General features: G+C 50.7%; 1 protein-coding gene across 1 annotated transcript; it reads left to right on the forward strand.

Moving 5' to 3' along the window:
- The first annotated feature begins 1755 nt into the window (after window positions 1-1755).
- Window positions 1756-26741, forward strand: MICALL2 (MICAL like 2). Its single transcript, XM_035548865.2, has 17 exons — window positions 1756-2062; window positions 8676-8724; window positions 12770-12911; window positions 14632-14792; window positions 15467-15588; window positions 15968-16636; window positions 16858-17033; window positions 17871-17946; window positions 18266-18381; window positions 18908-19060; window positions 21800-21855; window positions 22367-22490; window positions 23086-23176; window positions 23578-23651; window positions 23963-24077; window positions 25056-25102; window positions 25194-26741. Exons 1-17 carry the CDS (start codon window positions 1920-1922, stop codon window positions 25277-25279), a joined length of 2400 nt encoding a protein of 799 aa, XP_035404758.1. The 5' UTR covers window positions 1756-1919; the 3' UTR covers window positions 25280-26741.
- Window positions 26742-27142: the final 401 nt, after the last annotated feature.

Below are 27142 nucleotides of genomic sequence, written 5' to 3' on the forward strand. Positions count from 1 at the left end.
ATTCTGCAAGTTTCCTCAATCTCACGAAAAGGTGGTGTGGAAACAAACCAGCACAGCTCAGTTTTCAGAGTTCCAGCACTGCTATGATGTATATTTCTGAATTGCAAGAAAGCAGGCATCTTTTTTGAACTGGGGACACACATACACACACACAGAACAACTTTGAGTGAATCCAGCATTTCTTTTGATTGATCCCTTGGTAATCTGATTAATTCTGAGTGCAGATGTTTATCCCTTCCTTCACAGAATACAGCCAGTACTTGAGAGCAAGCTCTCTGTGCCATATTTCCTACTTGCCACACTGTTCTGTTATTGTTACGGTCGTGCAGCAACATATGCTAAGGCCTTATTACAAGGGATTCCTATAAATGGCATAAAGGATTAATAATGTATTTATAACACAACTTTGTTTTAGTATAAAGTGATCTATAAATTTGTAATAAATGTTTTATAATGTTTTTGTAGCCTGTTATAAATGATAAATGGGAGACTATAGATGCCACATCAAATATTCATGCTGCATTGTGTGCATTATTATGCCGTTACTGTTCAGGAAACCATTAATAATAAAGTGAATGGAGATGTAAAAGTTGCTGACATGCCCAGCAAGCCATTTATAATGAAATGTATAATCCTTACCATAAAGTAAATACATTGGCCAGTGACTGTTGATGAAATGGAAACACACTGAATTATTCGTAAGGTATTTATATATTAATGTATATTATCCATATCATGTCATAGAAATGCCATTAATACATTATATTATATGTATTATTAATTATTTTTACCTAATTTACAGGCAGCTCCTAAAGTGTTACCTTGTCTCTTCTGCAGTTTTGTCAGCCATATGAGAGCCTATCTGGTGAGTTATTTTTCGTGATGTGCATGCTGCGGGGCAATTGTGTAAATTAGCCATCATTGTGCTTTCCCCAGCTGTGGCTAGGCCACCTGGGGCAGGTCCACAGCTGACGGGCTGATTTTTGGCTCCTCACCAAGTTACCCTGCTCCTACCTCTCCGCAGGGAAAGCAGCCTAAGTTCATCCACCCCCAGATCTCCGTGTGCTTTCCATGCACTTGTTGGATTTTGCTCTTTCGAAGGCTGGGCAGCTCCTCAGTTCGACGAGGGCTTGGCACAGTGGAGGTGGCTTCAAGTGACCGTCTCCGCACACTTACAGTTTTTTGGCTGCCTGGCCCTGACCCCCTGCTCTCTGTAAGCCACAGCCTCAGGTCGTTTCACATGGCTGTCAGCAGCTGTACTTTGTCCTTGCTTGTATTTTGTCCTCACGCTGGGACACACAAGGTTGCCTCGCATCCCCTCAGCACCTCTCTGAGGTGAGCTGCAAAAATGGGGAAGCTGGAGCCTCGAGCGTGGGTCTTCCCCTGCAGCCTCCAGCCTGAGGAAAGGCTGCAGAAACCGACCCTGTCTGCCCCTCAATAACGAGAGGGAGGGAAACTTGCTTTCTGACTTTGCACGGAGGAAATTTCCCTTGTGTTTGTGTGGAGCCCCCATCTTGGTGCGCTGTGCTGCGAGGGGGGCGCGGGGCTCCCCTCAGCCGCTGTGGAGCAGGCGGCCGCCCCGCTACCACACACACACGACGCTCAGCCGCAGCGTGAGAGGCACTTTTCGTCGAAAACCCAACTTTTCTTGGCCCTTTCGCCACCCCGCACGCCACGAAGCCCGTCCCGCGGGTCCGCCGGAGGGCGGCCGTGAGGGGCCGCCACCGCCCGCCCCTTTCCCCGCCTCCGAGCCGGCCCCGCTGCCGCCCACAGGGCCGGCAGCCTCCCTGCCTCCTTCCCTCCTTCCCTCCCGGCACGGCTCGGCTCGGCTTGACAGAGCTGAGGGCTCCTCGTGGCCCTCACCGATCCCCCCGGGGCGTGCATCGCCACCTCCGCCTCCCCTGCCCTGTGCCTGCGCCATGGCGGCCATCCAGAACCTGCAGCTGTGGTGCAAGCAGCAGTGCGAGGGCTACCGCGATGTCAGCATCACCAACATGACCACCTCGTTCCGCGACGGCCTGGCCTTCTGCGCTATCCTGCACCGCCACCGCCCTGACCTCATGTGAGTACCTCGGGCGTCGAGGCCGGCACATGGGCCGCCCGCTTGGTGAAGCCAGGACCCGCCATTTGGGCACTCCGTGGGCGCTCGCTTGCCCCACAAGAAAAGGGGAAAGGGACAAAAAGTTGACAGAAAGGGACCCGTCCCATTGTCTTCTCCCGTTGTCTTCTCCTCAGGAGATGCTGCGTTCCTCGTGCGAGCTCTGCTAGTGCCAGCGAAAGTCTCTGAGCAGAGCTTTGCCCTCTTGCTTTTTCCTTTTTTCCCCTTTCCTCCTCCTTCGGGGAGCTGTGGCAGGCTGTGGCTGAAAGATAAACATTTAAAATATGTCCTTTTCTGTTGCAAAACAAGTTCAGGCACTGTTTTGGAAAATGTTTCCTTCTTCGCTGTTTGTGTTTGTTTAGGCTTGGCTTTCCCTGCTCGGCCAAATGGCAATTCCGTGGGTTATTAGTTAAGAAGCGAGCGCTGTCTGAACGAAATACAATAGGAAAGTGGGCAGTTTTCTGGAGGAGCTGTGGAGAAGAGAGCTTGCATCTTCTCCCAGCCCACTCGCAGGGCCCTGGGTGCTGGGCAAGTGCCCTCGTCTCAGGGAGCCCCTTGTTGGTGCCTGGTAGCTGCTGCATTCCTGCAAGTTACTTGTTTTCACATCCAGAGCTCCGTCCGTGGGAGGCAGAGTGCTTTCCAGTCCTTGCTGGTTTCTTTGCTGTTGTCCCGTGGGTTTTGACCCGTCTCTGCCCAAATGTAACCTCTGGGTATGTAAATTGCCAAAGGAAGAAGAAAAAAAAAAGAAAAAAGCTATATATATTTAAAAAAAAAAAAAAAAAACTAGGCAAGTTTCTCAAGGTAAGGGAGCAGCACAAAGATCGCCCAGGAGTATTGATTTAAGCATGAGGTCACTCCCAGCCAGATGTGGAGGACTGGGGTGCGTTTTCTGTGCTGTGGTTTTCCTGCTGTTTCCTGAATTCTGCCTTTGCCTTGGACTCCCAGGACAGCCTACCACTCGTGTCTGTGTGCAGAGATCTCTCTTGCAGGTGTCTTGCTTCTGGTGGAAGCCCGAGAAGATAACCTTTTGCTCTCTCTCCTCTCAGTTGAAGCGGTCAGAGCAGCCTTGGGCAGCAGGAGGTCATGCAGGAACTTCAGGCGCACCCTTTCTGATGTCCCCTCCTTGCCGGTGCTTTGGCAGTCACCATGGTGTTGCAGTGCATGGCTTCCTGGCTTGCTGTCGCATCCATGTGACTCCAGATATTCCCTTTCCTTCCTTTCATTCACAGTCCCATAAGTATGAAATACCAGGACAGAAAGGTTGGTGTGTCTGGGAGGTGCTCGTGGATGGCCTGGGACCGCTTCCTGGCCGATTCCATTGCTAGCCCATCCGGAGCATGGGTGTGAGCAGAGGCTCAGAAACTCCTCTAAGTGAGTTTAGTGAGTTGTTTATAATCCTTGAACTGTGCACCACGAGTTGTGGATAGACATATCTTAAGTAAATGCTCCTGTGCTGCAGAGAGGAAACAACCCTTGTGGCGTCTCTGTGTTCCCGCTGAATTCCTCTTCTGATGGAAATCCTGCCTGACTTTATGCAGAACCTTACAGAAAGTCTTTCTGACTTGCACCAGCTCAGCAAGACTGCCTGAAGGTCAAAGAGAAGCATTTATCTGTGACCTCCCTCCTTGCTGTCAGTGGTATAATACAGGAAAACACCAGCTGCACCGGGCAAAGTCCTGCTGGAAGTAAATTATACTTTCAAGTGGTTGGTGTCCAGGGTTGCCAGGTGTCACATGTACCTCAGCTCCTGGGGCTGAATACTTGTGCAAATTCCCTGTGAATGTACAAAAATCCTTTTGGCGTTTCAGGAGCCACTGACAGGAAAGAGTGACTGGGTGCACATGTGGCTGTGACTCCTGCTTCTCAGGGGCTTGAAGTGATTTATCCTGAGCTCCTCCCCTTGCTTCTAGCAAAGATCCTAGCTGAAGATTAAAAGCATCATACAGAAAGTAAAACTAGAATACGATAATTGGTGTTTGGAGAACCCGGTGTGTTTGCTGCAGCTCTTGTGTATAAATCACTTGCAGAACATGATTCAGTCACTGCAGCAGAGTTTTGCAACAGCATGTTTTCCTTCTTGGTTTACATTCTTGGACTGAAGAGTACATGGTATGGAGAGGGGATTTTTCCTTGGAGGAGTCTGAGAAATTCACAGGAAAACTTCAAGCAATTACAAAACCTGGTAATAATCATGTGCTTCTCTCGAGAGTTACATGGGTCAGAGGACAGGCTGGTGCAGGTCTCTTGCTCCTTCTCACTTTCTTGCCAAAAAACATATGGGGAATGTGATAACTCCTCTCAAACTTGCCTGATGTCAGCTTGTATGTTATCAGTGAACAGGGCAGGCTGTGTAAAATTAGAAACGCATTTCCAGCTCACTTCCCACTCACCCGAGGATGCGCAGACAGACTGGGTTCTGGGGGCGTGGAGGCACACGCTGAATTACCATGGAAATTCACTTCTTTCATTCCAGCTGAAGCATGTTTGGTACCTAGTCCCAGCCGGGCACGGATACATCATCAGGCAGGTCCGAGCCCATTTTCTGGGATGAAAGCAGAGCCCTGAAGTTCCTCGTGTCAGAGAACGTGAAGCCTCGCGGCAGTGTGATGTGGGCTCTGCTCTGCAGCTGCTGGCTGTGACGGTGCTGGCGGTGCGAGCTCCAGCCGGGGGTTTTGTGGTCTCAGTCCGATACGTGGGTTAGAAGCAGCGGGGGAGCCGTGCACACTCGCTCCGATATTAATGCCAGATGTCGAGGAAAGCTTTTGATTAAACTCCTTCTCTTCGTCCTGGATCCTGCTTTCCCAGCCTGCTGGCGGGTGTTTAACAGCGTTCTGGGAAGGGACCAGTTGTGAAATCCCCCTTGGCAGCCGTGCGCTGCTGGGACGCGCGTGTTTGGTGGCCGGCGCTGAGCAGCTGCGTGCACCCGTTCCTCCAGCCCTGTTCTTGGGGTCGCCGTCAGCTCAGCCAGACGGGACGAGGCTGTGAGCCTCTGACATGGACAGGGAGAGCTGCTTGTGGTTTCCATCTCCTCAGCAAAGGGCTGGGGCGAAGCAGAGCTGCTGCCTGCTTGGCCTCTGCGGGGCTGCGGTTTGCGTGACAGGTGGGTGGCCCTGGGGTCAGGGAGTCTCCTCTTTTATTACTCGTCCTCAGCCTCATCTTTTATTAGTTGCAGCTCGCCAGTGGGTTGAGAGGAATGTGGAGCAGGCATTGCGGAGTGGAGGAGGGGTGCGTGGGGGACATCTTCCACGTGGGGTTCCCAGCCCTGTCCCAGGTGGTTTGTACCTCCAGATAGAGCACTGCTGGAAGATCCCATTCCCGGCACAGCATGCTGGGCTCGAACCCTCTGTCTGAGGTCTGCGTGCAGGCAAAGGGTGCTTCTCTCTCTTCCAGTGATCCTCGTGACTGCACAGACCTCACTGTCTCCAGGCGAAATAGGACAGAAGTGCCTACAGACAGGAGGTTCTCTGGAACCCTCACGGCCCGCAGTCTCTGGGACTTTTTTACCTCCGTGTGCTCCGAGGTGAGGTTTCCAGCTGAGTTAGCACCTGCAGCAGCAGCAGAGGGGGAAGCACGTGTGCTTGCAAAGGAGCGTGGTGTGCTGTGTGCGCTGGGTCTGTGCAGCTGGAGCAGTGGGTGGTCACGGAGATTTCTGGGCACGGCAAATGCTCGGCCGCTTTTGGCTAAGAGAAGGACTTTCTGCAGAGCTAAAAACTTCACTTCTATTCCTTTGCTAGCAAACTCCATTCTGATTTGTTTCCAGCTCTGGAAGCGCTCTCTTGGGTGAGATTTATGTTTCTCACCTCTTCCAATTAATTCAGTTGCCTGTGTTTTCTCAGCGGAGAACTCCTACTTCTCCATTTAGTATTAGCTTTGCTTTCTTAGGATTACATTGGTCCAGAGAGCTTTGATATTCCAAGATAGGAGATGCACCAGCTTTCAAAAGAAATACTGTATGCAAACTGCTCACCTGGCTAGCCAGGAAACAGTGATGCTGAGAGGGCAGGGAGCTCCTGAAACGACCAGGTGATCTGGCTGTTTGCACTCTCCCTGGGGAACAGAAGGGGATTTCAGATATTCACCTTCAGAGATGCAGGTTTTATGCCTCTGTTCCGTGCCACACAAGTGGGAAGCTGTACAGATGATACCACAGCAAACAGCACTCAGCAAGGTGGGAGTAAAAGGCACGGGCTGACAAGAAATAGGTCACTCCGGTGTTACTGAGGCCGGCATGGATCTGCTGCAGGTACCTCCTGCGTCTGCATTTTGATGTACTGATGCAAAGCAAAGCCTGGACTCACAGCGTTGTGTTTCCAGCGCTCAGCCAGGTTTCACTGGGCTCACCGTGTGAGCGGGCACTGTTCCTGCTGTTCCCAGCTCTCCCTGGTGCTGTGTTACTGCTCTGCATGGCCGAGGAAGCCGGAGCTCCCCTGGTCTCCTGCAGGTGTTTTCCTGTGTTCAGGATGTCCGCAGGGGCAGAACCGGCAGTGAGGCAGAGGGCTGCAACCACCTCCCTCAGCTGGCTCTTACAAAAGCTGGTTTTCTTGCCTGACCCAGAACAGGATGATTACATCTGTTGTTCCACTGAAACTTTTTGTCTTGTAGTTATTTTCATCGCTCTTTCTAATCCATTGTCTCAGGGAAGGGAAGTGCCTGGGCAGGAGCACCACTTGGAGAAAAACCTCTGCGAGTCCCTTCAGATTGCGCAGGAAGGGGGATAAGATTTAAAGGTGGGATGTGCCGTGGCTTGACGTGCTTCGTGGGGGAGTTTGACCTTTGGGTCTTCGTGGTTGCTTCCTGTTCATTCTCTTGTTATCCAGCACAACAGCCACAGATGTGGGAAACGGGGGGCAGCCCAGGCTGCGGCGTGCTGGACACCCCCGGTTTTGGGTGCCTTTCTTATTTATAATGCAACGCGCTGCTTTCTCTGCGAAGCAGACAAAGGACCCGGCCTGCTCCTTGCTCTTACAAGTCATGGAAAAAGTTCCCCCGCTGCGGTGCGGATCATGTGTTTGTCTCATGAGTAGATCACTGTGAGCCGGCTTTGCCCTGGCTTTCACACCGCTACCCTTGCTCCTTTTAAAGGTGAGGCCGACAGGGGTAAAGCTGCATCGGTTATAAAGGTGCTACCTACAAAAACGCAGCGTTGGTGGTGTAGTGTTTTTTGCTTGCCAGTGAGAGTTTCCTTGCTGATGAAAGCCTCTCACTGAGCTTCGTGCCAAGAAGCACAAGGACTGTAAAGTGAAACTGCCTTATCGGCAAGGAGTTGACCCTGCGCGCTTGCCTGGGCAGGAGGAAGCAGTGCTGGAGAGCGAGGCTGCCAGCCAGCAGCCAGTTTCATATTCCCACCTTAGCAAGCGATGGTCAGTTTCACACAGGCTGGCGGTGAAGGTTTCCTCAGCAAGGCACACGCTCTGGGCGTGGGAAAAGCATGCCGTACCGGGGCTCTGCTTCCAGTGGCACAGGCTCACTCCCCCCTGTGCTTTCCTGCCTGTCTTCCACTCCCGGTTTGTGAGTTCCCAGCCTAGCCCCATGCAGAGGTGGCATTTGGGCTGGACCAGAGAGGGGAGAGCAAATCTGGGGAGGGGAGAGCAAGCCGTGGAGAGGGGAGGAGGGAAGTGATGTCCAGGGACAATAGAAAATGAAGAAGGGTTGTTGACTTTGGCTTGTAACTGCAAGCAGTAATTGTCTCTTCCTTTTCAGTTATTGGTTTAGATTACAAATCAAAAGTGACAGCCCCAGGGAAAGGAGAACGAGATTTTTACAGGCAACTTCGGTGTTATCAGTCACGGGATTGTGTTGTGGGCAAAGGTATTTCTCGTGCAGGCTCTTGCTCCTGGTTTTGTACAGCAGTGCTAGAGAAAGAAGGGGGTTTTGAAACCAGAACTTGTGAACAGGTGGAAGCAGAAGCATCCGAGATCAGAGGGCATGGATTTATGGAGAAGCATGAGATACACACAGCGTTGGAGGTGTCCAGCCCTTCTCCGAGTTCTGTGGTCTCTCTTCGTGGAGATGACTTGGAGGAAGGGCAGAGATGGATGTGTCTGCTTGGAAAATGTTTCCAGGGAAAGAGTGTTGCAAGTCTGGCTGGCAGCCATGGGTTTCTCCTCGGGATGGGAGAGAAGCGAGGCTTTTTGGAGGAAAAAAAATAAAAAAAATAAAACAACAAAAAACCCAAAAAAACATGAGTTAGAATTTGCTCCTGGCTGTCTCAGCAAAGCCCCTGAACCTGCCCGGGTTGTTTTGGCACCGGCATGTCCTGTCCGCGGGAGGCTGCGGAAGTCAGCCCTGCAAGGGTGGATGTGCCAAAAATGTGTTGTGCTACCCGTGGGCAGATGGCTGCGCCTGCTGGGCCTCCTGGCCGCTCCTGTCCCAGGAGGAGCAGCAGGTCTGCGGCCGTCTGGAGGCTCAGACGGGATCTGCCAGGCTGCTCCCTCCGGAGCATCCCTGAAAAGGCAGGGAGGGAGGAGATGCTCTGTCCCCCAGACCAGCGGGGCTCGGAGAGGTTTGAGAAGCTGGAAGCGAAGCAGGTTGCTCAACAACACCAGCCTGAGGTTTTTCTCTTCTTTCTGTGTTTCAGAAACTTCAACTCCCTCAGTAAAGAAAATGTGTATGAGAACAACAAGTTGGTAAGTGGCTTTTAATGTTTTCTCTTGGTCTAGTCTATGGCCTGGCACCTTGCTTATGTGCTTTACCAACAGAAACCCTGCAGGTGCCGTGGCCTGACAGTGCCTTATTCAGATCCTTTGGCTTATTCTGCATGCATCCAACCTTCTCGTTTGAACAGTAATGTCCAGGCTCGCTGGCTGTTTGAAAGCACCCTCAGACTGCTCACGTTTCTTCACTGGCTGCATCGTGATGCCTGTCTTTAGTGTGTCCATTTTCCCCTGGAACTCACTGTGTCACCGTCTCTGCTGTGTACAGCTCTGCTCACTCTGCCAGCTCTTGTCTCACAGAGAGCCGCGACCCCCATGTGCTTCTTGCATCTCTGATCACCCTACATAGCACATCGCAATCTGAATGAAAGGTACTTTGGAAATGGTTGATCATCTCAAAGCGAACGCAGGCTTTTCATGAAGGCAAAGCTTGGGATGTTATAAAGGGAGAGCTGGGCAGCCTGGTGCTTTAGAGGGGAAGGTTGCTTCCCCCCACTGCTCTGATTTTGAGCAGTGCTCGGTGCCTTGGTCAGCTAGAGCAGGAGTTAGGCAGGATGGTTGATGCTCTCATGCCCCAGCCTGACCGGACCTCAGCAATGGAGATGGCGGAGGAAGGGGAGGTAGTTTTGGTAGCTGAGGGTGATGGGAAATGGTGTTGAAAGAATTGCTGTCAGCAAGGAGAAGGAGAAGGCAGCTGGCTGCAGGCAATGAGCGTGGTCTCTGCCACCCCTCTGCCTGGCTGGAAGCAGCAGCAGATGCTGGAGGTCAAGGCACAGGCACGGGCATGGTGTGTACCTGGTGCTGCAGAGGGATGGAGCAGGAGCTGGGAGGTACTGGCGCAAGAACAGAAACTCAGGGTTCTGCTTGCACCACTTCTGCCTGCTCTCAGAACAGGGGATGAGAGCTGCTGGAAGGTGGAGAGGTCCTAAAGCCTCGTCTTGCCTGGGCACATCGCTCCAGGACAAGGCTTCAATTTCTCCTGTTCTCTTCACAAAGAAAGTAGAAGCTGGACAGGCCAGCCCCTCCTGCTCTGGATTCAAGCATGGGCTTAGTGCTCCGAGGAAGGATTTTTTCTCTCCCTCTCCCCTTTGCAAAGAGAGAGGCGGCAGATTATAAGGCTTCTCTTCCCCTTGGCACTGCTCCACACAGTTTTGTGGCTGCTTGGCCGGAGCTCAGGCAGTGAACACACCACTGCAGCTTACTCTTGTCCGGACTGGAGGAACAGCATCTTCTGACACAGTGAGCTATCTGAAGTGGTGTTCCCTCCAGGAGAGCTAAAAGCTGGGATCCTGTGTGTTCCTCACCTCCGTGTGCTCCCGAATTTCTGCTGCCCTGGGGCAGCACCATCTCCCCGAGCTGGGGCTGTGGTATATGAGCAGTTACCCGGGCTGCGGGGTTCAGCCCTGCGTGTTTCCCTCTTGCAGGTGAGATTCAGGCTGAGTGTTTTTGCCTGGGAGCTTTGGTATTTGGCAGGCACGAGGGCCTCTTTGCCGTGGACGGTCATCCTGGCCAGAGTGCTGTGAAGCCCCGAGTACTGCTCCTTCCCCAGGTCTGGCTGAGGGTGTCTGTCCTGCTCACAACTTTGTTTTTCCCTGGGAAATGAGCTGTACAACTGACCTCCAGTGCTTTTCCTAATGAAAAGCTTCTTTGTGCCTCTCATAAAAACAGTTGCTCCACTCTCCTATGTCAGCCTGTGTTTCCCTCCCTCCCTTTCCTCTGTTTCTTAGTTTGCCCTTTATTTTGCTTTCTTTTCTTTACTGCATCTGTTCTTGGTGCCCTTTTACTGCTGGTATCCTGCTGGCCTGGCTCTGCCATGGGTGGGATTGTCCCCTCCATCTCCCCGTGGCACTGGGTTCCTGGGCTGGCCTCCCTCCTCGGACCGCTCTCCATCACAGGCTTTCTTCCTCTGGCTGCTCTCGGGATACAAGTGGTCTGATTTCTCCCAGTGCTGCTCCTCGGCTATTGTTCAGACCCTCCTTCATGCCTCACTATTCAGTAACTCTGAAAAGAGGCTGTATTACTCAACAAAAAAAATCTTGTCCAGGCTGCGACTTGCCACATGAGGTCTTTTTGCCAAGAAAGAATGTGTCACTCGTCAAGTGCCAAAAAGAAAAAGAGAAAAAAAAAAAAAGAGAGAAATTGCTGTTGGTGTCTTTTTTTGCTAAAGATTTCAAAATATGTATAAATAAGAGAGAGGTTTCTGGAGACCTTGCATCCAGTTTCTTCAGTGCTAATGTATGGTGGCGTGGTGTCGTGGGTACAGCAGGGAAGAGCTGTGCCTGGCCATATCAGATGTCCTCAAACCTCTTTGCCTCCTCTATGCAGGCTTTGCAAAACGGGAGCAGCGGTGCTTACCTCCTTTGTAAAGCCCTTGGAGCCGCACTGCTGACAAATGTCACGTTACTTCTTTAAAGGCCAGCCTGGGCAGGCAGGGAGGGCAAAGCAACTGGGCCAGGTGAGGCGGTGGGCTTGTTAATCTCCAGGAAGAGCAGTTCCCAGGAACGGGAGGACGCAGAAGGCAAAGGGGACAGACACTACATCCTCACGCTGCCCTTCGCATTGCTCACCTCGTCCTGGCCAAACTAGGTGTGTGCATAGAGTAAGTACCCTCCTCTTGGTGGTCCAGGCAGCTCCTCACGCTTGTTGTGTGCCCATTGCACAGGTCTGACCAACGGCACCGTGTAGCAGGAGGTGGCATGGCTCTGGGAATGCCCAGCAAGAAAACCCCACTGGTCAGACCAGTCGTGCAGCTGGCGGGATGGGGAACACCCCAAAAACCATATTAAGTATGAGGTTAGAAGACAGGGAGGTGCCAGGCTGGGCTGGCAGCCGGGATGATGCAGCCAGAGGTAACTGGCTGAGCGCGTGCGTAATGTCAGCTCGGTTACATTTTTACTGGGATACCCAATGGAAAAAAATGGTAATTATCTTGCTAAAGCATAGTGGCTGTTTGTTTCTTCTAAGCAGGAATAGTGAGCTTGTACACCAGCCCTGTTGTGTGTCTGCGCCAGAGGTCAGATGTGGAGGGTTTTAATGTGTGCGAGTCTTTCTTTAACCATTTAACTGTGGGTTTCAGCAGGAGCCTTCCTTGTGTCTCTGCTCCTTGAGGTGCCGTTTTCTGTTGCTCTTTTTGAAGGTGATGCCCCAAAGGGGGAAGGAAAGGATTTTTTCCTGTAGGCGAGGATGGGAGAGGGCTGCAGAAAATCCGTAGCAAAAGTCCTATGGTGAGTTGAGCAAAGGCAAAGTTGTTTTAGGGATGTTGCTTTTTTCTTTTGTCCTCTTGCGTAGTGGCAAAACAAAGTGGCTTTTCTGTCCTTTATCTGGCTTTGATCCTGCAGTGTCAGAGCAAAGGGCACCACAAAGAGGTATATTTGCCCCAAACACGTTACGTTAGCATGGAAGTGGTTAAGCTGGAAGGGAGTTAGGTATCAGGAATTCTTCTGCGTTATTCCTCTATTCCTGCTTTCTAGCCTGGGAGAAATGGTTTCCTTCTCAGCCCGAGGTTTCCCCTTTTTCAGATGGGGAAGAACAGGCAGTAGGCAGGTAGCGTTAACATTTGCACGGCGCTCAGAGATAGAAGGCTGCCTGCAAACACCTACCAGCGCACCGCTAGCTGGGGAGCGCTCCGGGTTGGGCTGGAAGCCTGCACGCCAGCCTGCCAGCCCAGGCTGCCACAAACCCTTCTGCCAGGCCTCGCTCTCCGCAGCTGTGCGCATCCAGATAGAGGCAGGCTCGAGGAAGAGCAGGGGAAACCCAGGTGAGTTCCCGTGCACTGAGCTACGGCCAGCTTGCCAGGCCAGATTTTTGGCTCCCTGCCTGAGTTTCTCAACGCGGTGGCTGGAAGCCACAACTCCGTTGGTTCCTGTAAGGGCTGGACGATGTCGGAGTTAAACGGGTGCAGCTGTTCCCCAGTAGAATTATTATCTGAGTTTGCGGTGCAGTTTTGCCTGATGAGGAGCGGCTCTGCTGCCTGGGCTGGACGAGACCCCTCATTTTTTTTGTTTTCTTTCTTCCCCAGGCGTTTCAAGTGGCAGCAGAGGAGCTGGGAATCCCAGCCTTGCTGGATGCAGAGGATATGGTTGCTCTGAGGGTACCAGACAGGCTGAGCATCATCACCTATGTTTCCCAGTATTATAACTACTTCCACGGACGGTCTCCAAGTAAGTGCCACGTTCCCTGGAGGGGTGGGCAAGATTGAGGCTTAGTTTTGTGCTTTTTCTTGCCCATTAACAAGCAAAGGGCAAAATAGACGTCATGGAGGCCTTTGGGTACCAAAACCATTTCAGTGGGGGATCTGACCTCTTCACTTACTGCAGCAGCACCAGTGCTTTTGGAAGGGCACAAGGGCTGTGCTTCATCTTTAAAGTGCCTTAGAATTTAAAATATAATCTAAAATTTATTATGGCCCAGCCAGGTAGGAGCACAGAAGGTTCACTTCTGTGGTCCACACTTCAGCATTCCTTTCTTTTGTGCCTCCATCCCTGCCCCAGTCCTTGCCACACCAGAGGGCTGCCTTTAATATCTGAATTCTTCCCCCTCCTCCACCTCTTCACTCATTTACGTATGCTTTCTCTTTCTCTCCATAACCTCTTCCCTCCCCCACTTTGTTTTTTTATTTCTTGTTTTAAAACCCTGCTGAAACAAATTCCATCATGCTTGTGCCAAGTGGTGGGAATCTGGGTCAGTTTGGGGTCCTTCCTCCCCCCTCCCCAGCTTCTCGCCTACCACATCATCAGGCACGGCACATTTTTATACTCTCTAGTGTCCCACAAAATGCTCTGGTCGCATTCCTGTTGCTGGGGTGAATGTGTGTGTCTGAAAATGAGTCCAGCCAGGAATGTGCCCTCTGACTCCAAGCGGACTCCTAATACTATCGCCGTGCCCTTTGAATGGGCTCCAGCAGGACCATGAAATAAGCAGGACGCAGAAGGCCAGAGAGGGCGAGCAGCCAATATTTTATTGAGGTCAGGATTTTACAGAAGAGTAGAGCTGAAGCTTTGTGCCGGGCTTTGGGAGCTCAATATATGGAACTAGCAGGCAGTGAGGGCTCAGCCTGAGTTTGCTGAGTCTGGTGTCACCATTCCACTGGGCTCTGTGGTAAAAGAGCCCTGGGTGTTGATTTGGAGAGCTGGCCTTCTTGAGAGAAGACCACTAGGAACTGGGCTTCCTCTCTGCTCCCTGCAGCCTGCTCAGATATCCCCTGTATTTACTCAGAAGGGTATAATCTCTTTTCAGATGGGTGGTCATTTAGCTGGTTGCTCTTAAAACAAAGCTACGGCTCAGATAACTGCTGAATTCCCATAAGGAGTGCAGAGACATTCAGAATAGGAAGTGACACGAAAATAACATCTCTGCGAGACAGATGAGGAGTCCTGTCTGTCACAGTTGTACATAAAGCCTTATTTCCCTGGGAAGTCTACCTCCATTTCCCAGGACATAGGGCACTCCCATCACCTTCAGTCAGGAGCCCAGTGTTTCTCTTTTCTCAACTTGCTGTGAATTTAGAGGGGTTGTCTTTCATCTGCAACGAAGAGAGGGTTGGCCATTTTCAGGCTTTTTGTGGTGATTCTTGTTTTGTTCACACCATCTATGTTTTGTATTTTTCCACTTTTTCATCCCCTTCTGGGGAATTTCCCTGAGAAGAAAAAAAAATAGCGGTTTCAGCTGCCAGATGATTCCTGCATATGTTGGTGAAACTCGCTTGTTGCCTCTTCCCCCTCGCTCCACTACACAACTGCTTGTGAAGGAAGCCTGAGTCTCCTTGTATGCTTTGCAGGTTATCCATCAGGCACCCTGGATCTTCTTATATTGTAAATAGCTCCTAAACCCATGAACTTTCCTTATGCTCCCTTAGAATCTTCCCTTTTTCCTTTCTTCCAGTTGGAGGCATGGCTGGAATCAAGCGTCCTTCCTCTGAACCTCAGGAGCAGCCTGTTGGGAAGAAGGTGGTTTCAGAGCCTCCCAAGCCGGTGTCTCCAAAACTGCCTCCTGCACACCCACCAGCCAAAGCTAAGCCAAAAGAAACCTCCCCGGTCACCACAGTAAGAAATGGGTTTGGGGCTGTTCATTATACCTTTAATCTGTTCAGTGAGCTAGGGAGTATTATCCTAGTTCAGGGCTGCTAGCGATGGGGCCTCAGTCTCTAAACTTTCTGCTTATTGCTTCGGATTTAATCCAGAAATCTGATTACTGCACAGATTCAGATGGGAGTCACCGGAAAGCCATCAGCCAGCTGGGATTCATCTAGTGGTGAACAGGCCATGGGTGTCTCAGGATATGGCTATGTTGTTCCTAGCCAGTAGATCTTGGGGATGGAGATTTCTAACAGAAGGGTTTTTGTTTTTGATAGAAAACATGGATTAATTTATCGGAAACGGTTTCAAAGCAGAACAGGGATGAAAACAGGGTGGAAAGAAGGGAAGCTGCTCTCTCACTGGGGTGATTAGCTCACGAGCTAGTTCAATTCAGAGACCTTTGAACTTCAATTTCCCAGTTGCAGGCAAAACACCCTGGCCCTCTGGCCATGTGGAATTAAGTCCCCTTTACACTATCCTCTTCCACTTTGTGTAAACTAGGGGTTAGCCACAGCAAGTATTTCCTGCATATCCCTTCCCTGTCCTAGCAACTGGCTGTGCATGTCAAATGCTTATCTGGGAGATTCTTAAGCTGTACACAGGCCACAGCGCTGCCTGCTCACCACTGCTTCTTCCCACAGAAAGGGGTCCTGGCAGAGAGTGGGAATATCCGCAGCAGCAGCTGTGGTATCTGCGGGAACCACGTCCACCTGGTGCAGCGCCACTTGGTTGATGGGAAGCTCTACCACAGAAACTGCTTCAGGTACAGCTCTTTGAAGGGGGGGCACAAACCTGTGGGTCTCAGGGGGCAGTCTGGTTCCTTTGGGACTGGAGAGAGAGGTGTGAAGCATTCATGGTGTTGGAGGACATTTCTGACAGAGTGGAGGCAGCCAGTCTCTTGACCTGTGCGTAAGGGAAACTCTTAGCACAGGTCTGTTTTCATCCATGCCTTTCCTACCCCAGGCCATGCTGTTAGCAGTTCCTGTTTTGGTGCCTAACGAAACGCACACAGGGTCTGCTCTCTGCCAGTGTGGTACCTTCGCCCTCCCTGCGTTGGCAGTGGAATTGTGCCTGCACTCTCAGCTGTGTGTCAATGGCCCCAGAGCTCTAGAGGATGTGTTCTGAGACTTCTTTACCCACAGGTGCAGGCAGTGTTGGAACGTGCTTCTTCCTGGAAGCTACAAAGCTGGGCCTGAGCCCGGTACGTTCATCTGTAACAGCCACCAACAGCCAGACAGTGTCCAGATCTCTGGACTCCGCAGCACCGGGAACAAACCTGAGAGCAGCCCAGCCCCTGCCACTGTCAGGCCATTCCAGAAAGCAGCAGAACCCAAGAAACTGGAGCAGGTGTTGAAGAAACCGAGCCAGGAAGGCCTCGCTAATTCAAACACGCCATCTGTTTCATCTTCTGGAAGCTCTGGCTTCAAAAGTCTAAATACTCCATGGTCTTCTTCAGCTGTAAATAAATCCGATGACTGCAAAGGTACCCTGCTGGGAAATAAAACAGATCTTCGTGAAGGTACCCCGTCAGATCCACTTCGGACAACCTCAAAAACAAAAACACAGCAAGCTCGAGAAAATTTTTTTCAGTCTTTAGACTCCTTCAGCAATAAAACCTCTGACACTACAAAACATGTCCCTTCTCACGGCTCTGGTAAAATTACCTCTGGCAGAACTGAAGCGGCAGCCAGTCCAGAGAATACTGAGAAGAATCAGGCACGTAACCATATTATGCAGGCTCTGGCTGGGTCAAAAATCTCTCCAAGCAGGCCAGGAAGACTCAGTTTCAGTGGCTCCTCAGCATCCACTAGGTAGGTGCTATTTCCCTTTCCCTCTTTATTCCCAGGATGACTTTGGCATAACTTGGAGAAGTCTCTGCATCTTTCTTCTTTTTCCCTGACTGATGTTTCTGATGGGATTTAAAGACAAATAGAGTGACTCATTCAAATCTTTGGAACACCGTTCAGTATAAAGCTCCATCCTTTGAAAAAGGACAGACTTTCAAAACTCATTAGATTGTTCTTTTTTGCAGTGGCAACTTTTCTCCCTCCAGTTCTCAATGGCAGAGTCCAGCACCAAAAGCACAGTCCAGCAAAACGGGGTACACAGCACCAAAACAGGAAAAGATCACAGAGCCTCTGCCCAAGAGTCAGGCTGCCAGCAAACCTGTTGATTCTGTGCACAAGCCGGAGTCAAAAGGCCTCAAAGGTGAGGATGACTGGTTTGCATACAGCTCTGACAACTTTACGCCCTCCTCTTGGGCCAGCACAATGAATACGTCAGTGGCTCACATACTTCCTATCTGTACCAGTACGTATGTGTTTTCTGGGTTCTGGGGATCAACACACTTCCATTTGTCCTTGTGCAACTGCTGCCTCTAGCAGGGTGAGTTTTTCTTCTCTGAGGATCTCCAGGTATTTGAAGTTGTAGTAGCTGTCATCAAGTGTTGCGATCATGATGGATTACAGAGGTTTAGGTACTCTTTCCCAGGCTGGAGGCCTTGTCATAACTTCAGGATGATTTTGTGGCCACAACTGGGGCTTACCCAGCTACCCAGCCTTCTTGTCTATTTTGAACTGAGTTTCCTCCCCAGTGACTGTCCAGTGGGCTAGGGTCTGATGTTCTGGGAGTGCTCAACCACTTCCTTATGTTTTTTGGGGGGCTGAGAACAGTATCTGTGCGGAGTTTGTTGTGAGCTTGTGGGTTTTTTTGTCTTCCCTCTCCTCCACCATCCTTTGCTCTCTAAGATCTAAGCCGTTTTTGTTGTATTGCTGTCAAATATGTCTTCATTTCTGCTGTGGCTGTGTTTCTGTAGCTGCACAGGTTTTAAAACGTTTGAGTTGAAAGGGGCAAAATGCCACCAAGGTTATTTATTACCTACTGTATGTGAATCTGCCCGTGTTAAACTTGAGTTGGTGCTGGCTTGCTGCAGTAACGTGATGACATCTACCTCTGTGCATGGCTTCTCTCTTCCTCCTGAGACACAAATCTGGCTTGTGTCTTTCTATTGGATCTGATATTATCTTTCTACATCCCTTCCTTTAGAAACCATGAATGTTGGTGAAGACAAGTCTGAGAGCCCAGCAGAGTGGAGATCTCGGTTGAAGCCTGTGGCCAACAAGTAAGTTTTTTTTCAGGCAAGTGGGTCTTCATGACAAGTGAGTGGGGATGTCCATGTCTGCAGCTGTGTTTGTTGCTGCAGGTCTGTGTGCATGTTGGAGGGAAGAGCTCTTACCTTTCAGTGCTTCTTTTTTCAACTATTTGAAGGAAAAGTCAAAGGCTTTCATTTCTGGGAAGGGAGAGCACATTTCAAATGGTTGAACTCTGATTAGAAGTGTGACTGTCATGGCTGGAGATCCCAGCCCAGGATGTCCAGAGCTCTTTCTGTGGACCAGTCTGCTAGAGGGATGGTTTCCTACCTTTGTCTTTCTTCTTTGCAGAGACCAAGGTGGCTCTAAGAAGCCTACTGATAACTCTCAGGTGGGAACAGGGAGCCCAACACAGAAGGAGACAAAGCCAAGTCCGTTAGTTGTGCCATCAGCAAAGCAGGACTCCGGTATGAAGGATATAAGCTTTGCCTTCGTTTTGCTGGTCAGGCAGGGGACAGGCATTAGTGCTGCAAGGCACAGAGTGAGAAACATGCTGGTGGAGATGGTGCCTTGTTTGCAGGGATTCTTGCTCTCTCTAAACCTGCTTTGGCCCTGCAGTGCCTTTATTTGCAGAGCTGTCATTCCCCAAGGAGAGGGTCTTGGTCCTCACAGTGTGCCCCTCTTCTGCAAGAGAGCTAGCAAGATTTCACTTACTCTCTCTTGAACAAATAAGTATTGCTGAGAAATCTTGATGATGGTTCCTGACCTTTCCTTCTTCTCCTCCACCCTTCTCTCATACTGTGGCCTTGTGACTGGTGGTTTCTCTCTGTTTTCTTCAGACTCATGCTCCTCAGTGTCATCAAGAGAGGAGTGCTAGGACTAGAAATGAAGGCAGCTAGTGATGAATGCCAGAGACTCTGGGCGATACAGGGATTTTTGTGAGACAAGGCATGAAATTTCTTACCCAAGACCTGTCTATGCTTCCTAATTCAGCTTCATCTGGTGGAGTCGTTAAGAAGAAGTTGATCCCCAGCTCAGATCTTATCAGGAGCTGTCAGAATTCAAAACAAGGCTGGGAAGACCATGGGGGTTCTGTCAAGAAGAAGGAAGAGGGCAACCACCAGTTGAATCAAAGCACTACCACATGTAAGATCTCTTCTGCCTGCCTAAAGCCACTCTCTCCTCTGCACTGTCGGGGATGGCCGGAGTGGTCAGTGTGGGAGGCACGTCCCAGAGTTTTCTGTGGCTGTTGTCACAGGGGAAAAATGTGTGTCATTAATTTTTATTAACCATCTTGGGCTAACCAGGAGCCAGCCAGGCCAAGGAATTCAGTGGGAAGTGAAGAAATGAAAATACGGATTTTTCAGGGTCACTGTTCTGTCATTCTTCAGGCTCAAAGCTACGAAGAGGACATCTCCTGATTTGAGGAATGGGGGTCTAGCTGATGCCTCTGTTCCTCTCCAGTTGAGTGGCTTTGGGAAATGAAAGGAATGCAGAGAATTGTCAGCAAGAGACTCCAGCTGGCGGAACACACTGAAGCTCCAGCCAAGGCTGCTGCTTCTTGGACATTCAAAGATGTCCCAGCCAGTTCTGACCAGCTTGTCCCTGCTCCTAATCCAGTTTCTTATTCTTGTCTGTTCAACCTCGATGTCACTGTGTACCTCTTTTTTGCCCAGTTGTCCTTGCTACTTTCCCTCTTACATATCCTACCACAATGAAATTTCACGGACCTAACCTGATGTTTGCTGCTGTTCTGTGTGCTCAGCTTGTGTGTTTTCCCCTTTCCTTACCCTGTCTGGCTCTGTCTTATCTGTTTGAACTAGAAGATCCTCAGAGCAGGGCTCAGCTCTGACTCTGATGTTTGTCTTGGAGCAAGTAGGATGGGTCCCCATGGCTTGGTGGTCTCATGCTTTACTTCTTAGCTGGCTACAGCACTGTCCTTAGCCTTCAGGTCTGACAGCTGAGAAGCATTCAAATGGCAATTACGTTGTCTGTTTTAGCAAGCCTCTATTGCCATCATTTTCCCCAAACTTTCCATCTTATTTTTTATCAGACTCAGTCACGAGGCTCACCATTACATCATTCCCCAGGAAGTGAGCTGTTAAGATAACGGAGGCTGGTTTTATATCTCTTTTTAAAGCTTAGTGATTGCTGGTGGGAGTGCCTCCTGGGGGCAACTTTCCCAGCAGTTTGCCCCCAGTTTTCACATATGCAAGCCTGGTATCTGAAAGGCTGCTTCCTTGCTGCTGTCTCTAGGCAGCCTGTGGGTTAAGGACAGACTTGTTGCTCCTCTGTATAGGTTTCTACCTCAGCAGAGAGCCTTTGTGAACAGTTATGCCCTTAATACTGTGTGTGTTTCACAGGACTGTAGATGATGAGCATTTCTGTAGATCATTAGTTTTCTTTGGTGTAGATAATGTTTTCTGTTGAAAAAGGAGACTGGGTTTTTCTTGCCCCCTGTTCTATTTCCAGTTTGCCCATCTCGTGTCAAGACAGAACTTGAGGATATCAGGGGACACCAGACTTCGGGCTGGTCAGCAGAGAGTGACTTTGCTAGCTGTTCTCCAGTGACCTGGTTTTTTCATGATCAGTGATGCAGCTTTCTGCCCTGCTTAGAGATGCTGCAGAGGTCACCCAGAAGGAGCCTGGAAACGCAGCGCTGAGCTGGGAGAGGGAGGTGATGCTCAGGCAGTGGCAGGCTGCCCATGGCAGGCCAGGTCCATGTTGGAGGAACCTTTAAGAGAAGTGTGAGTTGCAGGTAGCATACGGGGCAGCAAGCCAGCTACATCCAAAGGGAAGAGTGACCTGATGGAGGCCAGCCATGCAGAGACAACACAGGTGATTACCAAATCCAGTACCCAGCATCTTTTGATCCTTTTGCATTCTTCTAGAAATCCTGTTAGAACAAGGACTGGGCAATCTGAGAGATGTCCTTGAGCTCTTCCTTGAGTTTCTCATCAGCAAGTCAGCACAGTAGCAAGAGATTCTCGGGGGGCTCCCTGGTCTGTCTGTCCTGTCTTTCTCCTTGTGTGTGCCGAGCCTGCATCACTGCTGTCTTTCTTACAGCTCTGCTCTTTTAATACTAGAGTCTTCCTTCCTATCACATCATCCACGTGTGCTTCTCTGCTCTCACTGTGGTAATTATCCAGCCCAGCCCCTCGGGTATCCGAATACCTCACACGCTCCTGTAGTTATCCTCGCAGCACAGGTGGGCAGAGGAAGCTGAGGCGCAGTGGAACAAACACATTGCTTAAGGATTGATTTTAATAGGTGTCCAGGGCTTAAATAATGCTGTGTAGCTGGGCCAAAGGGACTTCTCACCTAGGAAGTGTTTTGTGGAAGGAATTGAACCTTAGTTTCCTGAGGCCTATGCTAAGGTCCCCTAGACCATCTTTGTTTCATCAGTATTTACTGATTCTTCTTTGTACAAGAGCACTAGAGGGGCATTTTTAACTGTAACTTGATGTTTCTTGTGACAGTAACCCAATACTTCTGTTCTGTCCTTTGGAAGCTCAATAAGCAGTGCTTTTTGCCACGATAAATATATTTTAATTTTAACAAGATAACAAATGAACACAGAAGTCACTATTCTCAGGTGCAAGCCCCCAGGCCACACCACAGTTAGGGGACAGCCTGTGCTTAGAGGAGGCAAGCAGCACCCCGTGATCTGGGAGTATCTGAGTGTCCAGCAGCAAGGAGTAAACCAGGCTGTGATGTTTCCCAAGGACGTATCTCTCACCTTAGTCTGGGCCTGCCAATGCACGTGTATTGTCAGTGCCCTGTGTTGGGTGACACGGACTTCTTGTGCTGTCAGTGGTGTAAGCACTGTCTCACAGCACAAAATTGTTTAAAGTTTGATGTGGGGTTTATTTTTTTCCCTTCTAGATAAATCTTCTGCTCTGATTAACATTCAGAACTGTGAAGCAGTGTCCCCAACCAAGGTATGGCTGGGAAAGGGGTGTAATGGGCACAGACTGGGGTTGCTGGTTATTCTGCGGAAGTGTTTGCCCAGATACATCTCAGGTTATCTTATTTGGAGGGTTTACTTGAATTCTCAGGGAAGGGGTAAAAGGCTTTGGAGCAGAGGCAAGAAGGAGGTACTGCCATTTATCTCCTGGGCAAGGGGACAGTAGAGGCTGGAATGAGACAGAGCCATAGATAACAAAATCCTGGTGGACACAGTCTGTTCCAACAAAGGAGGGGGAATGTCTGTGGACTGAGAAGTGTGGGTAGATATTATCACCCTAGTGAATGTATAACAGAGCTGTAACATTGCCATGACCACCACTCTGGTGTGAACAGCCAGCTCTGCGTCTCTGCTGACTTGGCCCTTCCAGGGCATGGCTCTCCAGTTGAGTTCCTTGTGTCATTTCCCATTTCTGTTGGGGCTGTGCCTTCAGGAAGCAGTCTTAGGGCACTGAGATGTATTCATTCCTACATTTGTTTTCCTAGCTGCACCCAGACTACCTCCCTGAGGAGGAAATCCAGGAGAAGGTACGTGATATCGAGAAGCAGCTGGATGAGCTGGAATCGAAAGGAGTGGATCTGGAGAAGCAGCTGCGTGGCTGCGAGGGAGGTAAAGAAAACCAGGGGGCTCTGTTACTGTAGGAAGGTGTGAGGCTCACGTCCTACCCCTGGGCATTCTTGGCTCTGTTTCTAGGAGCTCATGCTACGTGTGAGACACCAAGTTACCAAAGGTAGCTAGTACAGCAAAATAAAGCCCTGGGAATTTGGAACCCACTCTACGCTGTATCCTAACCTATTATTTGAGCAAGGTGCTTGTGTTTATTTGGCTGAGGATCAAGGAGTTTGGGAGTCAAAGGCTGCTATTTATCTGGTGGTTGAATCCCAAGCCAGACTGGCTGTCATGGCTAGCTCCGATTCCACAGGGATTAGTGGGCATTCAGAATGGCAGAGCTGAGCCAGCCACATGGAAAATGAGCAGGGTGCCCTGTGATAGGGTATCTGTGAGCAGCGTTCTTCTGCAGGGAGTGGTCTGCTTCCTTTCCTTTGCATCTCAGAGTACCAAAGACAAGCTGTTTTCACTTGAGGTTGCTTATGGCTCACACGAGTTATCCTGGGCTCTCCTTCAAGTGAGAGTGTGTTTGAGCCAGGAAGAACCAAACTGATGCAGCTTTTGGAGGTGTTTTGCTCTTTTGTGGTCTTTGCAGATGAGTCTGAGGATGCCCTCATGGTGGATTGGTTCAAACTCATCCATGAGAAACAGCTGCTGCTGAGACAGGAATCGGAGCTGATGTACAAGTAAGTAGAACCAGAAATTCACCTGTCTGTCCACACACTTCACTTGTGAGCAGTAAGCAGTGAAGGAGAGGAAGTGTGGCAGCCCCAGAAATGATTTGCCGACTGGTGGGATGAGGGAGGACTTTAGGAAGTCTGTGGGAGAACTGCCAGCATCCTGAGGGATGCTGGCCCATCCAGCTAATAGGCCTTTGAGCACTGAATGGACAGATGAGCCCCTAAGGTCTGTGATGAGCCTGTGGTGAGGGAAACCTTGTAAATGTGATGGGGGCAAATTTCTCACAGCCTGCCAGCTCCTGCCCAAGTGGTGGGCCATGCGGAGATGAGACTTTAGCGTGACATGAGAAAAATTCAGCCCTGGATCATGGTGGGGCATAACTCATCACTTCTGTGGTCTCTTCCAGGATGAAGCAGCAGAAGCTGGAGGAGCAGCAGTGGAACATTGAGATGGAGCTGCGACACCTCATGAACAAGCCAGGTGAGGACCAGCTACACCGAGATTTCTGCTGGTCCCTGGCTGTGCAGAGACCTACGCTCTGCGCACCAGCCCCAAGATGTCCTTCAGATCTGAATGATGCTGTCTGCCTGCCAGGGATTATGGTTTCACTGGGGAACTCTCCTGACTAAGCTGCCAGGTGTTTTCTGAGGGATGTGAGATGTACCCCTGAGTGTGAGGATAATCAAATTCAGGCCTGTGAGAGGGACTTGCTGGAGCAGGGTGAAGGCAGAAGCGCCAGTGGGGAGGTACTGACCTGTAGCTGTAAGAGGGGCCTCTCTTGTCTTGTGCAGAGGAACTGAAGACACACAGAGAGAAGGAGCGTGAGAAGGAACTGCTGGAGTCATACCTGAACACAGTCAATGATCGGAATAATATCGTGGAGTGCCTGGATGAGGACAGAATCAGGTGAGGGCCTGCGGGTGGTAGGGGATGAGCCAACAGAAGGGGTGGTTTGCATTGTAATTCCTCTGCTGCCCAGGCTCTAGGGGTGGACAAGTGGCTGTAATCCAGACTTCTGTTCCACGAGAGGTGGGTGTTGACCTGTCACCAACCATCTTGTCTTAAATGCTGCTACTTTTGCTTCCTTGGCACCTGTTAGAAACTGAAATCAGGTCTGCAGCCATGTTCAGTGCTCTTTCAGGGTAACGTTGCTCTGAGGACAAGGACTATGAAAATGTATAAAGCAGGAGCAAGAAAGGGAGAAGCTGGAGAAGGGGAGTTGGAGGCAGCATGTGAACCCCAGGAGGACTCTGGGAGCATGAAGCCACATGTTTGTTTGTCAGCTACAGCAAAAGAACAGCCACAGCCATTGTGCTGAGAGCTGGATCTTCCCCAAGTTCAAAGGAATACTGCTGCGTCAAGTAGTTGGATACGTGCCTCTGGTCACTGAGAACAACATCCATTTCTTGCCCTCAGGGCAGCAACTCCACCTCGAAGGTTCCAGTAATGCCCAGGCTTTTGGCTCTGGCCTTGCCCAAGCCCTAGGGTGACTGTGATGTGAGCAGCTCTGCAGCACCCGAGGCTACTGGTGTCTCAATCTTTATTGCTCTCCTGGGGTGTGGCGTTGCCTCACAGCAGGGTAAACTCAGATGATTCATAGGCCAACTGGGGAAAGGCTCTGCTGCTGTAGCACTGGACCGCCATGATCTGGAAATCCCCACGCAGGCCATTGCTTTGAAGGGGGGTGTAAAAGCAGATGTAATTTGCTAATGTCTAGGACTTTAACTGTTTTTTTCCCATCCCCTTTTTGGGGTGTGCTGTGGGGATTGGTCACTTCTGACTGGGGGAAGGACCGTAGCCGTGTTTTTTTGCACGTTTTGCAGCGTCTACCACCTTGTTGTGAAACAGAGCACAGTTTTCTAATGCCATGCTCTTCCATTACAGAGAGCAAGAGGAGGATGAGATGTTGGCAAACATGATCCAGAAGTTGGGTAAGGACCTTTTCTGCTGTTAGAGAGCAGCACTGAGTAGCAGCGGGGCTGTGGGTTTCAACCTTCTTTGCATCTGCTCCCTCTCCTGCAGATGGATCTCTTGAGAACCAGGAGCCAGAGAAGAAGAAGAACAAGTTCCGTTTGTCCAAAATATGGAAGCAGAAAAATAAGAGTTAAACTCAGGAAGGATGTTCCCCGGCCCAGTGGCACAGCAAGGGCTGTCAAAGGGATGTTCTTTCCTCACTGCTGCTTTCCTGGAGTTGTGCAGGACTGTGATGAGGCTTCTCTCCTCTCTGATATGAAGACTGCAGGTTTGCAGACCGAAGGGACAGTGCAAGTCCCCTCTCACTGGTGTGGGGTGCACCTTTCCCAGAAGACAGACTTTAAGAGCATTTTTTCCTTCTTTGAAGCTAGCTCAGAGCTGGCTTCAACTTTGTTGGCAGCTCGGGAGGGTAGAACTCAATTTGCACATCCACTGCTCAGGTCACTGCAGACCTGAGTGCCGGAGCATGGCACTGCATGTCACCCCGCAGTGCCCCCCTCATCTCCGCCAGGGCTGTGCCAAGGATGCTGAGCTGGTTTCTGACAGGGCAGTTCTTGCTCCCTCTCTGTGTGTGCTTTGGCACAGAGAGGTGCTATGGGGCATTAGATAGATTGAGGGCCTCCCCCTTTTTACACCAGTGCAAGCTGTAGCTGCAGGCCCCACAGCCAGGGGAAGCAGAGAGCAGAACCACCTCCTGAACTATGGGATGGGATGTCCTAGACCCAGAGACATTTCAGCAATAGTGCTCTGTTTCCAGACCTCTCTGAGAGCTGATGTAGGCTGTTTTCTCAAAGCCATGAGGGGTTACTCACTGCTTCATTCCCTCTGTGGGGGAGATTTTTAGCTTCCTTGTTTCCCTAACTGCACAATGAAGGAGGGTCTTTGTTGCCTGTGGCCCACCATACTGAAGACAAACAGAAGTATTCTTTTAACAGCCTGATGCTAACTGGGAGCAGAAAGGGATAACTGAGTTTGTCTCACCCACCAGTTTTCTTTGTGGGATGAACATTCATCTCCTGAGCCTCTGTCCCTGGACAGCCAGCACCCTCAGGGTTTGCCATGGTTCAGCCTGAGACCAGGACAGTAGGAGCAGGACAGGATAGGTGCTGGGATGCAGGCAGTGAGTCTTTCCCCTCCATCCTCACTCCAGAGTGACTGCAGCCAGGCAGCTGCCCTGGGTGGCGATATCCTCTCTCCCCAGTCAACCTTGGCAACAGGGGTGGACATGGGCAGGGAAAGATCGGAATAATGAATGTTGCCTCAAGTGCTGGTAAAGGTAGACTCCCTTGCACTTCCTTCCTCCCTCCACGCCAGAGTACTCTGAGATTTCTCCAGGTCCCGTTCTCCAGCGGGGCCTGGGATTTTGCTGGGAGGAGGTTTGCTGCCCGCTGTGCCCTGTGGCAAAGTGGAGGCGATGCGTGCCTTACCCACGAGGTGGCAGTGGGACTCTCTGTCCGAGGCAGCCCACCCTTGGCACCGCAGGGGTGAGCTCAGTGAGGTACCAAGTGCTCGAGGGGTTTCGTGGTGCCCACAGTATGCCACGTATATGGGACACCGTGTACCTATGTATGTTTTTGTCCAATAAAGAATTGCTGGTGCAAGTCTCAGGCTCCCAGAACGAGTTTAGGCATGGGTTACTGGGTGTGGGCTGTCCTGCTTGCTGCGAACACTGACAGTCCCTCTGCAGACAAGAGTGACCCTAGGTGGTAGCAGGGGATGCAGGGGAGAGCTGGCCTGGCTTTGCACACCCGTAATAGAGAAGCTTCACCACCCGGAGCTCACAGACCAGCCACAGGTCCTGGGACATCAGTAGAGCCAAGGGGTTTCTCCATGATTTTCCTGTGTTAAACTCCCCCTGGCTCTCAGATGGGTAAGTGCATTTATTTTCTCCCTCGCTGCTTTAGCATCACACGCATCCCCAAGACTTGCAGGACCCCAGCATAGCCGGCAGTCTGAGGGAGAAGACAAGCTCCAGCTGGCTCTGCCATGGTAGAACT

Source organism: Cygnus atratus, chromosome 15, assembly GCF_013377495.2.
Source record: "Cygnus atratus isolate AKBS03 ecotype Queensland, Australia chromosome 15, CAtr_DNAZoo_HiC_assembly, whole genome shotgun sequence".
Classification (NCBI taxonomy): domain Eukaryota; kingdom Metazoa; phylum Chordata; class Aves; order Anseriformes; family Anatidae; genus Cygnus; species Cygnus atratus.